The 17,189-nt window shown below is 36.4% G+C and overlaps 2 protein-coding genes across 2 annotated transcripts in view; both read left to right on the top strand.

Annotated features, from left to right (window-relative positions):
- The window catches only part of LOC114278450 (uric acid degradation bifunctional protein TTL), a 71,724-nt gene extending 54,733 nt beyond the window's left edge, over positions 1-16,991 (top strand). The window contains exon 4 of the mRNA XM_082869240.1: positions 16,504-16,991. Within this exon, the coding sequence (XP_082725366.1) occupies positions 16,504-16,756 (253 nt within the window). The 3' untranslated portion in view covers positions 16,757-16,991. The remainder of the gene's footprint in view (positions 1-16,503) is intronic.
- Positions 1,422-3,833, top strand: LOC145790732 (putative germin-like protein 2-1). The gene is made up of 3 exons (XM_082869239.1): positions 1,422-1,549; positions 2,164-2,376; positions 3,511-3,833. The coding sequence occupies exons 1-3, from the start codon at positions 1,435-1,437 to the stop codon at positions 3,831-3,833; spliced, it is 651 nt and encodes a 216-aa protein (XP_082725365.1). The 5' UTR covers positions 1,422-1,434.
- Positions 16,992-17,189: the final 198 nt, after the last annotated feature.

Below are 17,189 nucleotides of genomic sequence, written 5' to 3'. Positions count from 1 at the left end.
ATGGGTCAAGTATAAAACAACATCGAATGTTATTATGAAAATTATTTGAATATTTGGTAAAACTATTCTGAAAATTGTACTAAACGTTTATTTTGAAAATATCGAATGTTTTTGTAACGCCCCACTACTTGCTGGCCCAAATAACTTGTGGGTTGACCAACAATACCCAAAAGCTTAAGTCCAAGTTATTTAGTAGCAAGGTAGTGGTGCTATATATGCCCAAGATCACCCATGCAAACTTCCAATGTGGGACAGGGTGTTACAAACTCCCCCACTTATAAATCCTCGCGTCCTCGCGAGGGTCTATAATCAATCAGAATACCACGACAAGCTCGTGGCCAGCCCAGAATAAGTGGCCCACATGGTTGTGTGCATGGGTCAGCTCTGATACCATTTGTAAGCCCAGAATAAGTGGCCCACATGGTTGTGTGCATGGGTCGGCTCTGATACCATTTGTAACGCCCCACTACTTGCTGGCCCAAATAACTTGTGGGTTGACCAACAATACCCAAAAGCTTAAGTCCAAGTTATTTAGTAGCAAGGTAGTGGTGCTATATATGCCCAAGATCACCCATGCAAACTTCCGATGTGGGTTAATAAGACAAAATATCACATCATCAAACCCATAACCATTTCTTTTTTTTTCTCATAAACATCACATCCGACTATAAAAAAAATCCAACTATTTTTCCAAACACAACTTTTAGCCTCCTAAAATAGCCAAAAACTAAAATAGCCTACTAAAATAATAACTTCCCAAACACCCACATAATATTTTGTAGAGGTAGTATTACTGGACTGAGAAAGACAGCTCCCTATTAAAGGGTTTAGAGAGGATGTAGAAACCAAGCAATTTCACAGGGGAAATGCTATATACCATATGCACCATATTAGAAAAATGTGTAATTTTATTGAAAAATTTGGTAATATTAATTATAAAATGTATAATCTTATCACAAATTAATGTAACAAAATATTTAAAATTTTGTGATTGATGTTGCAAAAGTTTGTGACTTAATTACGACATTTTTTGTTACACTAATTTGTGAAAAAATTATGCATTTTATAATTGATGAAATGAAATTTTATGGTAAAATTACATAGTTTGTAGTAGGGTGGTGCACACCATAGCATTTCCCTTTCATCCGCCGAAATATTGACAATTTCGTCAAGAAATGGCTTCAACATGCTGTTGGCTGTTTATTAGAAAGAATGAATAATAAAGAATGAAGAATATAGACTCATTCTGGTGCATGCATACTAATTAGGGTCAGGAGGGCTATTAGGCTGGCTTTAAAGTCTCTCTTTCCATCTTCCAAAAACATTTATAAAAGCAGTTCTAAGTGGTTACTTATTTCCCATCTCATCAAATCTTTCAACTCTCAAAAGAAGATTGCCTCATTCTCGACAGCAATAAGATTTTTAGTTTCCAAAATGGCATCACAATTTGCTTTGTTATTAGGATTATTGGCTATAACTTGTTCGGTCGCTTTTGCATCTGACAATAATCCTCTTCAAGACTTCTGTGTTGCAGACAACAGTAGCTCAGGTTCGATGTTCTTCATATATACTTTCTAGTTTATTTGGTTCTATTTTCTATTTTTTTTCTGTTTTTTATTTTTATTTTCTTGAAAAATGTAAAAAATTGTTTGACGAACAGCTTTTGAATTAATTATTTATTTTTGAAAATAGTTCACTATTTAGGAAACACGATAGTTTATTTTTAATTTTTGAAAATAGTTTTTGCATAAAAATGAAAAACACAAAAAAGAAGATTTTATTTATAAAAAAAAAAAACAAACCAATTTATTTGTATACACATCCTATAATAATCTACTTATTGAGTTTTACGGGCCTTAAGGCCTTGTTTGGTTTGTATTTGAGAAACATGTTTTGAGATAAAAAGTACGAAAATTTGTTTGGTTTGGTTTTTTTTCAAAAGATGTTTTGAAAAATTATTTTGAGAGAGAGTTTTGGAAAAAGTGATTGATTTGATGTGTATGAGAGAGAGATTTGTTTGGAAAATTTGTAAACCAAACAAGTTTTGGAAAAAAAATTTAAGAAAATTTGTTTGGTTTGATTACTTCTGAAAACTTATTTGTAGAGAATTTTTCCCAAATTTTTTTGAGAAGCACCTAAATCTTTTATTTTTTGTGGTTGTAGTGCTAGTGAATGGTTTGGTGTGCAAGGATCCGAAGCTTGTAGAAGCCAATGATTTCTTGTTTAGAGGGCTACACTTAGCAGGCAATACATCGAATGCAGTTGGATCGAAGGTGAATTTAGTAAATGTTGCACAATTTCCAACGCTTAACACTCTTGGCATTTCCATGGCCTGCGTTGACTACGCACCATTGGGCATCAACCCTTCCCACATACATCCACTATAAGAAAAAGAACCTTTGGCGACTAAAAAATCACATTTGGTCGTTGAAAGTATAGGTTTTGGCGACTAAAAATGCATTAGTAGCCAAAAGTAAAGATTTTTCACGACTAAAAAAGTTTAGTAGCCAAAAGTATAGGTTTTGGGGACTAAAAATCTGTTTGGTCACTGATATATGGCTTTTACCAACTAAAAAAATTTTAGTAGCCAAAAGTAAGGCCTTTTGGCAACTAAAAAAAATTTAGTAGCCAAAAGTAAGGCATTCGGCAACTAAAAATCTATTTGGTCGCCAAAAGTGAGGCTTTTACCGACTAAAAAAATTTTAGTAGCCAAAAGTAAGGCCCTTTGGCTACTAAAAAAAAATAGTAGCCAAAAGTGAAGCATTCGGCGACTAAAAACATGTTTAGTAGCCAAAAGTGAGGCTTTTTCGCGATTAAAAAGAAGTTTAGTCGCCAAAAGTGGTAATTTTAGCGCGGGAAATTTTTTTTTAATGACTAAAAAATAATTAGTCGCCAAAAGTGGTCTCTTTTTTTTTCTACTAAATAATTTATTTTTACATAAATTATGTTCAATAAAAAATAATTATGTTTATATATATACTTTTATATTAATACGGGTCTAAGTACTATATAAATAATATATGTTGCATATATAATCATATGGTGTTATGGAGGCGTAGTGGAAAAAATGTTTTGTATAAGGTTTATGGTGTGGGAGGTTGATGGTTCGAATCTCCACAAGAGCAAAGTGTAATTTTTTTTTTCACGAATGAGCTTTTGGCGACAAAAAGGTTTGGTCGCCGATTCCTTGAGTATTGGCGACTAAAACATTAGTCGGTAAATGTATAATTTAAAAAATATAATTGACTATTGGCAACTAAAAAATTGGTCGGTAAATGTACAATTTAAAAAATATAATTGACTATTGGCGACCAAAGTTTTGGTCACTAAAGACTTTATTTTTGGCGACAAAAAGTTTTTGTCGCCAATACCTTTCCCGACCATCTTCCGTCGACCAAACCGGCGACTAAAAAATTTAGTCGGGAAAACTAAAAAACCGACTTTTGGCGACTAAAAATTAACATTTGGCGACTAAAAATTTAGTTGCCAAATGTGTTTTTTCTTGTAGTGATCCTCGGGCCACTGAAATTTTGACTGTCATTGAAGGGAGCCTACAAGTAGGGTTTGCCACCTCTAACCCAGAAAATCGTTTCATCATAAAGCTACTTCAGAAGGGTGATGTGTTTGTATTCTCGATGGGTCTTATCCATTTCCAGCGTAATGTTGGACATGGTAATGCAATAGCCATTTCAGCACTTAGTAGCCAAAATCCTGGTATTATTACCATTGCAAATGCTGTCTTTGGGTCAAAACCTGCAATCTCTAGTGATCTTCTCTCGAAGGCTTTCCAAGTGGATAAAAATATAATTGCTCATATGGAGTCTCAATTCTAAACATTCATTCCAAAGCAACAAATCAAAAAGAAGAATGTCTAGGTCAATTGTTTCAAGATTTTAGAATTTTTATATTTTACTTTATTGTTCAGCTAGTTGATTTGTTATTTTGTACCAAAACAATAGTCTAGGAAGGTTGATTTGTTATTCTTTGATCGATTTTTCCAAATATAAATAAAAGAATGTAATAAGTTTGTAAACTTCTTTACTTTTACATCATACAATATTTTGAATTTGTTAAATATTTCATTGTTTTTAGTGTATATCAAGATTTGATATATCTGGTTATCATTATTATTTCATTTGAGAAAGAAGTTCGTTGCCATCAAAATACGCATATATGTTATCATTCAAGGTCGTTGATAAGAAACTTCTATATAATAACACCATAGCATGATATGACCTTAAATTGGGGGTGAAGTTCAAATGACGTGTCCATATGTGTTACAAATTTTATTTGATGGGTCAAGGTTAGTGTAGCAAAAAAGAAGGAAAAAAAAAACCTTTAGAAAATGATAATTTCTTACAAGTTATTAAAAAATATATATAGATTGATATCAATGATTTCTTAATACTTATCTCAATTGTTTCGTACAAATTTTTTGTTCCATAATAAGGAACTGTTATTTTAAGAAATTTTATTAGTTGATAAAAAATCTACTTTTATGTTTTTTTTATAATGATAAAAAATCTACTTTTATGTTTTTTTTATAATGAAAAAAAAACAACACATTTTTTTGAATAGCAAAGTAGAGAACTATATTGATGAAGAAAACTATTACATCAATAAAGAAAAAGAGGATGAGTGCAAAGCATCAAAGCGAGCCAAACACCCTCAAGGGTTGGTGAGGAACCAACCACAAACACCCAAAACAATCTCACCTAAGAAAAAGCTAACCAAGCCTAAAGCATAACAGACAACCCAAAGACTAGCCAAATTAAAAACAGCAGTAGAACACCTACTCAAAAAACACCAGCAGAACTGATAGCAGAACTAAAGCAGATCACTCTCAAGCAGAACTAAAGCAGCCACAAGCAGAACTGATAGCAGAACTGATAACAGATCACCCACAAGCAGAACTGATAGTAGCAGAATGAAAGCCCGGATCACCCTAAACCAGACCACCACCTAAGCAGAATCTAATTTGTGGGAAGTTATAGAGGAAATCATAAATCGAGAATTGAGACTCCTTGAAAGCAGCCTTTCACCAGATAGCAAGTCTGGTGATAATAAGCTCCTGAAGCTCTAGCATCCTAGGTTGAGATCCATCAAAAATGCATTCGTTTCTGTGCTTCCAAATGGACCAAAGAGCCACTAACGGTATGGCTCGCCAAATCCTCCTTTCCTCTTTATTGCAGCAGAGCCCTGCCCACCATTGTAGCAAGCCTTCGATGGATCTTGGAACCACCCAGACAGTCCCCTACCACTGAAGTAGACCAGACCAAATTCTCCAAACCAAAGGGCAAAGAAGTAGTACATGTTCAATTGTTTCTTGCTGAGTTTTACAAAAGATGCACATGGTGGATGTAGACAAATTTAAAATACCAACCCGATGCAAGGACACTGATGTTTTGACCCTACGCTTCCATGTGAGCCAACCAAAGAATTGCACTTTGGGTGTAATATATTTGATCTAGACCAATTTACTGATGCTAACATTATAGCCAAAATTGAGCTTAGTATGATTGTAAAAAACAGAGACAACAGACTGGCCTGGCTTAGCAGCTAACCATACAACACTATCTTGGACCTCCAGATTCAATTCAGGTGAAGCTGATAAGGTGCCAATGAGTCTGTGTAATTCCTCTTTTTCCTAGTCAAATAGGAACCTCCTAAAATTGAGAATCTAGTTCCCAGAGGAGTTTGAGAGATCCACAAAGTCCTTGAGATAACCCTCCTTATTAGAGGACAAACGGAAAAGCCTTGGGAAATCATCATTAAGACAGATATTTGCACACCATCTATCATGCCAGAACCTGATTCTGCATCCATTGCCCACTCTTAATTCCAGGTTATTAACATAATATTGCAGGAGAGAGTCCTTTTGTTCCACTACTGCTATTATGTCACTCCAAAGTTTGGAAAAATTGGTGCCTGAGGTCAGAGATGGAAGCCAGTAACCTTCCAGAAGTCTATACTTGCTGCATATAACTCTCTTCCATAATGTGCTATGTTCATAGGCGAACCTCCACCACCACTTAAGAAGTAAACACACATTCACATCTCTAATTCTTCTAATACCCAGCCCACCTTGATTGATGCTCTTGGTAACCTTTGACCATTTCACTAAGTGTATTTTCCTCTTCGAATTTGGGCCACCCCATAAGAATGAAGCTTGAATTTTGTCTATCTCTCTAGCTATCCCTTCAGGAAACCTGTACAGAGACAAGTAGAATATTGGTAGACTTGACAGAATAGCTTTCACCAAGATCAACCTTCCTGCAAAAGATAGAAACCTCTTTTTCCAACCAGCAAGCCTCATTTTAAACTTTTCAATGACAGGCTGCCAAGTCTTCTTTCTCTTAGGACTAGCTCCCAATGGTAAACCCAAGTACTTAAGTGATAGTTTATCAGTCTTACAATTCAGCAACGAAGCAAAATCACCAAGAGCAGAGGTAGAAATATTAAGCCCACAAACCATACTTTTATGGTAGTTGATTTTAAGCCCTGATGCTAATTCAAAGCATCTGAGAATCCTTTTCAAGCTAAGAACTTCTAATAGATCAGCTTCACAGAATAATAAGGAATCAGCTGCAAATTGGAGATGAGAGAGCTGAACATGGTTATTTCCAATGCTTACTCCTTTCAGCAATCTCAAGTCCCTAGCTCTCTGGAGGAGTGTATTTAGTGCTTCTGCAACTAAATTGAATAGGAATGGTGATAGAGGGTCACCTTGCCTAAGACCTTTCTGAGGACTAAACTCCTTGGTAGGTGAACCATTGACAAGTATGGAAATCCTTGAAGATGAAACACATTCCTTGATCTAAGAGATCCATTTGGAGCCAAACCTAAAATTTGCAAGCATGGAGTAAAGGAACCCCCAATTGATAGAGTCAAAAGCCTTTTCAAAATCTAGTTTGAGTAATAGTCCTGCTTTCTTAGATTTGTGCCATCCATCCACAACCTCATTGGCTATCAAAACTCCATCAAGAATACTACTACCACCCAAGAAAGCTGATTGTACATCACCAATTACAAGAGGCGTAACTTTTTTGAGTCTAGTTATAAGGACTTTAGAAAGAATTTTGTACATTGAACCAACCAGGCTAATAGGTCTAAAATCCTTTAAGTTGATAGCTTTTTTCTTCTTAGGTATGAGAGTGATGAATGTACTATTTAAACCTGAGGCCAATCTGCCATTGATGTGGAATTCTTTCATAAAGTTGAGCACCTCATCTTTGATCACTTTCCATTGCTTCTGAAAGAACATGAGATTAAATCCATCTGGCCCTGGGGCTTTGTTCCCATTGCAGTCTCTTATTGCTGCCCAGACCTCCTCCTCAGTAAACTCTGCTTCAAGCATGTGAAACAAATCACTGAGCCTTATGCTCTTGAATTCACCAGCAAGTACTGGCCTATTCACCCAATCCTCTTTGAAATGATTGGAAAAATGGGTCCATACCTCATTTCTAACCTGGTTTGGCTCCTCAAATACCACCTCCCCAATTATGATGGAGTGGAGAGTGTTTCTATTTGGCCTGCTGGTAGGCATGACGTGGAAGAATCTAGTGTTCCTATCACCTTTCAGACTCCATTCCAGTCTTGATTTTTGTAGCCATTCCCATTCCATCTTCCTGCTCAACCTCTACACTTCAGATCTTTTCTCTCTTTGTAGCTTCAATTCTTCCTCAACCAAAGGCCTGGTTTTAGCTACCAGATCAAGATCATGTAAATTAGATTCAGAGTCTTGCAATTGGGATACAACATTGCCATATACCTCTCTATTTCATTGTTTTAGTGCCAACTTAAGAGTGTGCAATTTCCTTTGCAAAATGAAGCCAGCAGTCCGAAAAATTTGTGATTCCTTCCAAGATTTCTCCACTAAAGGGGCAAGGGTAGAATGTAATAACCATGCATTCAAAAACTTGAAAGGTCTAGGCCCCCAATCCCTCTGATCCTCCATGAGGACAATTGGGCAGTGGTCAGATGCAGTTCTAGGGACGCCCCATAATTTAAACTTAAACCTCTCCATCCACTCAAGGCTAATAAGGAATCTGTCTATTCTACTCCATTTGTTTCCATCAAAAGCATTACACCAAGTGTATTTCCTACCTAACATTTGCACATATATCACCTCACATCTGTCTATGAAATCATTGAATTCTTGCATGTCTCGACCCCTTATTGATGATCCTACTCTTTTCCCTAAGTGCCTGATCTCATTGAAGTCTCCACCAAGACACCAGGGCTGTGGGAAGGAGTGTTTGAGGTGTAACAATGTCACCCATAGCTTCTCTCTCCTTGTAACATCATTTGGAGCATATATATTAACTATTACACAATCAAAAGAGCTGAGTAATTTACCTGAGAGAAGGATAAAGTTTCTATTGCTACAGCACTGTGAGAGTTGGAATACTGCAGGATCCCAGAGACAAAGTAACCCACCTGCTAGCCCTTCTGCATCTACAGCCATGAGCTCCAGACTATCCCTAGGGCAAACACTCTTCACCATCTCATTGGTCAAATTAGATCTTTTGGTTTCTTGAAACAGTGCCACATCAATTTTCTTATCCAGCAAGAGCTTCCTGATCTTTCTTCTCTTTTCTAGTCTACCCATCCCTCTTATATTCCAACTTAATGTCTTCATAAGAACATAAATGACACTGATTTCACCTCCATGGAACTGTTTACTCCGCAATGCCATTTGCACTGCCCAACCTCTCCTTGTCCTTCACCTCCATGAGTGTTAGATGTCTGATTATCTCAAATTCCTGCCCTTTATAATCAAGTCCCAAATTTCTCCCCATCAATAGAACTAATGGTATTATGTAATATGTGAAAGAGTTCGGGTTCATGCCAAATATATTTGAAATACTCATGAAATAAGGAGTTGACTGATAAATCAATTTAGACTGGTCTGAATTGTATGGTTTGATCTGGTTTTTCAAGAGAACAATTTGGTTTTGGTTTGAAGTAATTAAGAACTATTGGTTATTGTTTAGTTTCAAGATTAAGGCTCAAAGAATTAGACCGAACTATTATATTTACAAGACTGTGAGTATTGCTATTCAGACCAAAAAATTAGACTTACTTTCTAGATCCAATGATGTGTCACTTTATTCAAATATCTAAGTCAAATTTGTAGGAAACTATTTATTAAACTAGTGAAGCGTGTGTATTTAAAAATAAGATAATGACTTATACAATAAAAGTCTAAAATAATTTCAAAATCTAAATTATTTTTTGGAAATTAGAAAATTATTTTGTAACAGAATAATATTTCCAAAAACCACAAATAAGAAAAGAATTTTTTGTAGAAGTATATAACAAGCATAAGACTACAAACAATAAATCAAATTAAATAATATAAATAGAACTTACATGATGTAGAAAATGCAGAAATACAGAAAAAGTTGAGGCCTGTGTTGGACACACTTTCCTTAAGATCGTTATGTCCTCGCTATGGTGCTCGAGAACAATGACTCCGACCTCCCAGGATGCAATAACTGCACCTAACAATGCAACACTACGAGATTGGGACTAACAAAATGTGTAGCACTGTCATGCAAAAACTGGAGAAGGAAAATGTAGAAGAATGCAAGGAAAGAAAGCAAAAAACAAATGAATGAAATGCTGGACAGGGGGGTCTGAATGTATAGGCTTCATGGTGACTGTTTAGATGGGTTTGGAGACCTTCTAAATGGATGCGAATCAAAAAACTGCCGGAGTGAAAAGAGGTGACCGGAGAAGGGATTGGAAGGAATTGGTTCCGATTTGAAAATTCAAATTCAAAATTTTTTCCCGCAAAATTTTGAAGCAAAACAATTAAGAATTTGATTTTTCCTACAAAAGTTTTGAAAAAAATTCATATGAATTTTGTCTAAAAAAATTAAAGGTAGGACTCAACCGGCCAGCGGCGCGCGCGATGGATTTGGGTCAAACATACATTGTCCATAACTCCCCTCCTTACAAAACTTAGGGTGCCCCTTGGGGCCCATCCCAAGTATGCCAATCTAGAGTTTATATACTCATATAAACTCTCTTTTTGTTTTAATGTGGGATAAGCCATTTAATGAGTAAACCCACTTTGTCTATTCAACTTTCATTTTCACGAACCTGAAAATGAAGTCAACTTTCCATTCACTCGGAAATGTTTTTGACGAACCATCTTCAAGGCATGATTCAACATGTGGCAAAGAACACATCACCACTTAGACCCACCTCAAATGGTGCATGGGTCCCACTTCAATTTAAGCTCAAAGTTGCCCAAAAATAAGCCTAGAAACTCAAACTTTCCAACAATTTTTTTCTCTCATTTATTCGCTAATCATCAACCAATCATCTTATTGACACATCATTGAGTTTAGAAAATGAGTTTAAAAAATAGGCTTATATATTAATTTCCTAAGATTTTACACTTATTATATATATATATATATATATATATATATTTTTTTTTTGATCAGCAAAAAGAAGTCTTATTGATGGAAAACATACAAAGATGCTACAGAACATCAATAAAGCAGAGGGAGCAAACAGCATCACAGTGAAACGTCAAGATCCCAACCAGGTTGGCACCAAGATGCACACCAAATCATCTGCTAGTACACACTCCAAGCTCCAAGTTGGTGAGCAACCAACACACACAGCAGAATAAAACAAGCAAAACGAACAAACGAACACAACAGTACAAACACCAATTAACCACAACAGCCAAAGACAGGAAACAGCCACCCAGCCTCAGTAACAACATCAACACCTACAGCATCAGAGTAACAACATCAACACCTGACATCAGAGCAACAACATCAACACCTGCAACCTAACAGCAACCCAGCATCACCCCAGCTTCTCTGTAACAACACAACATTAGGAACCAAGAACTGAGCCAAAGCAAAGCTCCTGTTCTGCAAAAACCAACAGTTTAACCCAATCCAGTGCAAACAGAACAAGACAGCCCCAAGTTACCAACAAAATCGAACCCGATTAAGATTATACATAAAATCACTAAAGGAGTAATTCCACCCCTTTGATGATGAAAGCTGCCAAATAGCCACCCTAGCTTTAATCAAATCAGAAAGGTCCCCAATATCTGCAATAGCACCATTAAATGTACACTTATTCCGAAGCTTCCATATAGACCATAGGGCCACAAGAGGGACAGACCTCCAAATCTTCTTTTCATTTTTCAAAAACGTCCCACCCTCTTATCAACTCAGCAGATTAGCAGCAGAACCAGGTATGACCCACTTTAGCCCTCACCACGCTAATAAAGTTGACTAGACCTTCCACACAAAAGAGCAGTGCAGCAGCACATGAAGAACTGATTCCTCCTTAGTTTTACAGAAACAATGCAAGGAAGAAGCACCTACAGCAAGAACCCCAATCCTACGTGTTAGGTTTTATTTCTTGGCAATCCCGTTTGACAAAACTCCTTTCAGTTGTATTTTTTTTTCGCACTTTTTATTTCAGTAAGACTATGAGTGTTTAGATGCGAATCCAACCCGAATTGTGCTTTTCAGAGAAGATTGTGATGATAAAGCGTTCAAGATTGCCACTTCGCTGATTATGACGGGGATCGAGCTGCCCGGTCAGCTCGCGGGGGTCCAGGGGGCAGTGCCCCTTGGCGGGTCCGGGGCAGCGCCACGGCGGGGTCGAGGGGCAGCGCCCCCGAAGCAAAATGCAAAAATGCATTCAAAGTTGCCTGTCCGATCATGTTATATTTTTCCAGTTTTTCCATTTTTGGCCTTCCCGCTCGAGCGGGGAAAGTGACGCTCGAGCGGGGATTGGAAGCTCTCAGCATCTCTGCAGTCGCCTGTAAAAATACTGGAAGGTGTGATTTTACGCTCGAGCGGATTCTCCTATGCTCGAGCGCATCTCAGTTTGTTCGCACGCAGTTTTTGGTCAGTCCGCTCGAGCGGGCTGTGTTGAGCTCGAGCGGAGATCGCGAACCCAGATTTTCAGATTTGATTAAAAGAGTTGGTTTTCTTCTGAATCTAGGATTACTTTTGGTTCTCTATAAATACTTGGTTTTCTCCCAAAACTAAGTGTATTGAGAGACTTTTTTCCAGATCTTATTTTTGGATCTTAAGGTTTATATCTGGAGAGATTTTGCTAGTTTTCTTTGATGTTTTTATTGAGTATTCAACTCATGATCTAAAGAGAGTACATCAAAGGTTTGTTTGTTATACACAAAAGAGAGAGTTATTCTTCAGTTGTGGATTCTGAAGAATTCGAGCCTGAAGCTTTGGTGGAATCCGGAGTGGCTCATCAGAAAGACAATTCCGTGGTGAAGATGGGGTTGGAAGAGGCACATAAAGGTTGGTTCAATTAGGCGTTGTGGATTCGCTAGGTAATTGAGAGTATACCTGTGTAATTCCTTTAAATCTTCTTAGTGGATTGTTCTTATGGCTGTTGCCCGTGGTTTTTTGATCACAGTTGGAGGTGTCCAATTGTGGTTTTTTCCATGTTAAATCGTTGTGTCTCTTTGTCTTGATTGTTTGATTGTTTGATTGGGATTGTTATATTCTGCTTAAAATTGATACATAATCACAAATCAACATCTAGGGGATTTTTAGATTTTTCACTACGTAAGAAAACGACAACTTTAATCCTATGTTTCCATGCAAGCCACCCAAAGAATTGCACTTTAGGAGGTAATCCATTGTTCCAGAGCAACTTACTAGGTCTAGATCCAGAACACACCCCTACAGTGACAGAACTGTACAATGATGATACAGAAAACACACCTGTGGAATTGGCTGACCACCGTGGGTAATCCACTCTCCCCAAGCTAACTGCAGGGCCAGGTTGAAGAACAGAGACAAACCTCAACATTTCAACTCTTTTCCATTACAAAAACTCCCTTCTTGGTAATATATTCCACTCCCCTGAAGCCTCCTTTAGATTAACAAACAAACTGACGGCTCCTTTTTTCTCCCTAGACAAACTAAATAATCTAGGAAAATCATCTTTCAAACATACAGAACCACACCACTTATCCTCCCAAAACCTTACCCTACTCCTATCACCCACTATTATTTTAAAATCAGAACAAAAACACACCAGCATATTTGGATGGAAATTAGCCACTGAAATTGTATCTGACCAGACTCTTGATAACCTACTGCTAGTTACACAAGGAGGCAACCAACTATGCTCCTCCTAGTTATATTTACTACATATTACTCTTCTCCACAACACCTTTGTCTCACCAGCAAACCTCCACCACCATTTAAATAATAAACAAGAATTTGCCACTCTACTCCTCCTAATGCCCAAACCTCCATGCCCCATACTTTTGGTCACCTTCTCTCACTTAACTAAATGTACCTTCCTCATAAGATCCGACCCTCCCCATAAAAAAGTTGCTTGAATTCTCTCAATATCCTTAGCCACACCCTCAGACATTCTAAACAAAGACAAATAATATACCGATAAGCAAGAGAGAACCGATTTAATCAATGTCAAACGGCCTGCAAATGACAGTAGTCTTCTTTTCCATCCAGCTAACCTTGCTTTAACTTTGTCAAGAACTGGTTTCCACGTTTTCTTTCTACTAGGATTTGCCCTATATGGCAGGCCAAGATAAGAGAGAGGTAACGAACTCACCTTACAATTTAAAATGTTCGCAAAGTCAGCCAGTTCAAATATTTTTTGTGATTTGGTTTTGTTTCTTCAAATTTCTTAATTTTGCTTAAAATCAAACCAAAATGTTCCGTGAACACCACTACTTGGTGTCTTGGTTGGTGCTGGGCTTTGGGTGTGTTTAATATGCAAGTGGTTTTGAGGCAACTATGGGGTCATGCTTGAATTTTGAAAATAATCATAGATGACACTGGCAACTTTTGTCTGTGTAGTGTGGATGGCTATCAATGGGGTAATCTTGATAATACTTTCAAAAGCAAGAGAGTTCAGTGTAATTATTACAACTACATGGGAGGACCTTGCAATTATGCAAAACCTCAGGGGAGGTTAGTGTTATTTACCCCCCCCCCCCTTTTGTGTGTGTGTATTTTAAGTAATTGGTCAAGATCTTTTAGCATGATCAGTACCTCTTGTTGTTCCAAAGATGAGGTTCAAATCTTGGTATGATGCATATGTCTTTCTTTAATAGAAATAAACACAAATAATTTTAGTGAGGCTGTTTTGCTGTAGGTTAAGCAAAGGAGAGTAATCAACTACTTTGGCTACTGCTACTGATTCTACCTTGCAGGTAGCTGAAACTTAATGAAACAATTCTAATCTATTTTGTTTTGTGTAAGATATCAACAAGCCACCTGCTACAACACATGGTGGGTGAAGCAAAACTACATGGAGAACAAAAAATGGCCGGGTTGTGACCAGTTGAAAATTGAAATAATTATATTTTACTTCCTATGTTATTGCAGCTATCGTACTGTGGGATTGGCTTTTCTAGTTGCTTTTTGACCTATTGGCTTTTTGAGAAACGAAAAAAAGCTAATGTAATTGGGAATTTACTAAAAAGTCTCTTTTTTGTGATGTAACATTTGCCAATTTTAGCTGTTGATGACGAACAAGCTTTTTGCCTTTTTGCCCTTTTTTTTAAGCCTAACAGTTGGCTTATTTAGTACATTTCAAACACCCCCTTAATCAAATATGATGCAGACTAGATGTTTATCTTTATTCCTATGACATGTGCGCATGCATAAAAATCCTCATCTAATTTGAAGGCCTTTTTGTTTTTGTGGGTACATAACTTGGAATATTTGGATTGGATAGAAGTTTGAAATGATTGTCTATTTCTGAAACCATCATTCCCTGCATTCGTCGAAACATGATTCACCTTGTCCATGCCGAAACTATCTGATTGGAATAGTCGATATCAGCAGAAGTTTGGATTTGTTTTTCTTATATGTGCCTCTAGTTTGAGTACCCTGAAATACTTGCTGAGTTGAAGGTAAAGTCTTTATGGTCAATTGCTTCTTCAAGCCCACATGATTATAAAATATATAGATTTCTTCCCTGAATGCTATGAGCATTGCCGTGCATGCTTTTGGAGAACAAAATTGTTTATTGAGGGGAAAACACTAAGGTTGTGATTGGATCCTGGATTTGTAGAGGAAAAATAAAGGAATGGGAAAAGAAGAAAAGAAAATGAAGTAGAAGCTAATTTTTTTTTCCTCCCCTTTCTTTGTTAGGTTAGAAAAAGAGAAGAAAATAAATATATATTTGTTGAAAAAATCTATTTTTTGTTTAGTTACATATATAAGATGAGCATGTATAAGTAATTCTATTTCCTTTGCCATTTGCTTTTTCCTCAATGAATCTGGGATTCTTGCAGCCTAAATAATACTTTCTTTTCTGCAAAACAGAACCACCTATTGAGGATATAGTGTTTGATGATAATATTATATTTTCAGAGTTCGTCAAAAGTGCATATGTCATGAATCTCTTACGCCTCCAATATATTTGGTGTTTCAATTGTTTTTTTTTTTTAAATTTGATAGCACAGCTCCTTGGTTTAAAATTATCCATTAGGAAAAAATAGCAATATGTAAAAAGCACTCTTTCATAACCCATTGGTCTTAACCTATTTGATTGGCAACAAATTAATTACTCTGGGATCTTCCAGCTGTGTACCAATAAATTGAGACACTTAAAAATAATAAATGAATTTAAAATTTAATTACTTTCGGATGTTGTAGCAGTGTACCAATAAATTGAGAAAGTTAAAAATAAGAAAAAAAATTTGCATCATTCATTGTGATATGCATGAAAACAAATCTTACAAACTCTGCATGTATTTCTTAAATTGAATACACCTGATGTTACTTTTTTCTTCATTTTCTATTTACTAGTTCTCTTGAAACAACGATATTCAAATGGCTGGCTCAAGTTTGCAGGCTGATGGAGACGCTTTTTTTTTTTTTTGTTTTTGCTTGCTTGTAGAGGCATTACCAAATCAAGCCTCTGGTTGAGTTTGAGATTGCAACCCCAGAGGAAATGAAAATTACTTAACAACGTCTTGCCAAGCTTTTTTTGACTAAACTAGAGAGTGCATGCTCAAGATGTTGCAACAAAAGCTGGAGGTAGTGTTGCACACTAAGTTACATGAACACTTCAAAATAAATTAAATATTGACAAGGTGTGGGTTATATGTTTGATACTTTCCATCAGACACTTTTTTAACCATTTAATTGCTATAAAGTAAGTAAAATGTGACACTATTTTATCTCATATAAAAATATGACTTCTTTTTTTTTTTATTAAGTCTGTGTACCCTTAAATTTAAAGTTTGATGGGTCCGACTTCTAAGTGCGCACGAGTACACGACATCTGTATCCGAGTTCATGTAAGATATTGTTATGTGTTATATGAATTACATATGTATATTACAGAATGTGACGTTCAGTATTAACTTGTAGAAGATCGTGTCAGCATCATTGAAGCACATCTAACTGCTTCATTTGAGGCTCTTGTGGCAAAACCATTGGGAATTCCTGTTAGGACTCGCCCGCTCATCACAACTCATGTCTTTGCTTGCAGGTCTCCCACTTCTGGTATTGATGTACGATTAGAGATGTGGAGATGCAATCAAGCTTGCCCAACATTTGGTGAGAATGAAACAGGCAATTGGGTGTTTCAAGGGTCTTCAACCACCAACAAAGACGGACTAAGCGGTCAGCTGATGAATATAGTTGATGCTTTGAATCTGGGGACATACCGGATAAGTTTCAATACAGGAAAATATTCATCAGGCGGTTTCTTTCCTTTTGTCTCTTATCGTGTTTCAAGTTAGGAAGTCGCAAAAGTGGGAACATTTTCGTGTTCCTTTAATGCTTTCACTGTTCTCTTTCTCAACTTACCGTGGAAGCTAGAATTTGTGTCTAGTCATTGGCAAATGAAACGTATACACTTTATACTTGGACATTTGCATTACACGTGTGAGTTTTTTTTATCAATTGTTAATACTCTAATTATGCATGTATCTTAAATTGATATTTATACAAAGTTTAAAGATTTGTATAGATAAATTGATCTGTATAAAAAAATAATTAAGTAAGAAATGAATACCTACACGGCTGAAGAATTTGAATGATAAATGAAAATTTTAATAAATATAAATATTAATTTACAGTTGGATTGTTGAGATCATATTCTTATCTTAAACAATAAACAATAAGCAAATTCTTTAAATATATATTGTTACACAAATATTTTTCTATCAACTT

This window comes from Camellia sinensis, chromosome 5, assembly GCF_055761805.1.
Source record: "Camellia sinensis isolate YWXY chromosome 5, ASM5576180v1, whole genome shotgun sequence".
Taxonomy (NCBI): Eukaryota; Viridiplantae; Streptophyta; class Magnoliopsida; order Ericales; family Theaceae; genus Camellia; species Camellia sinensis.
Note: the sequence above shows the minus strand (reverse complement) of the source record. Positions and strands in the feature narration are given on the sequence as shown.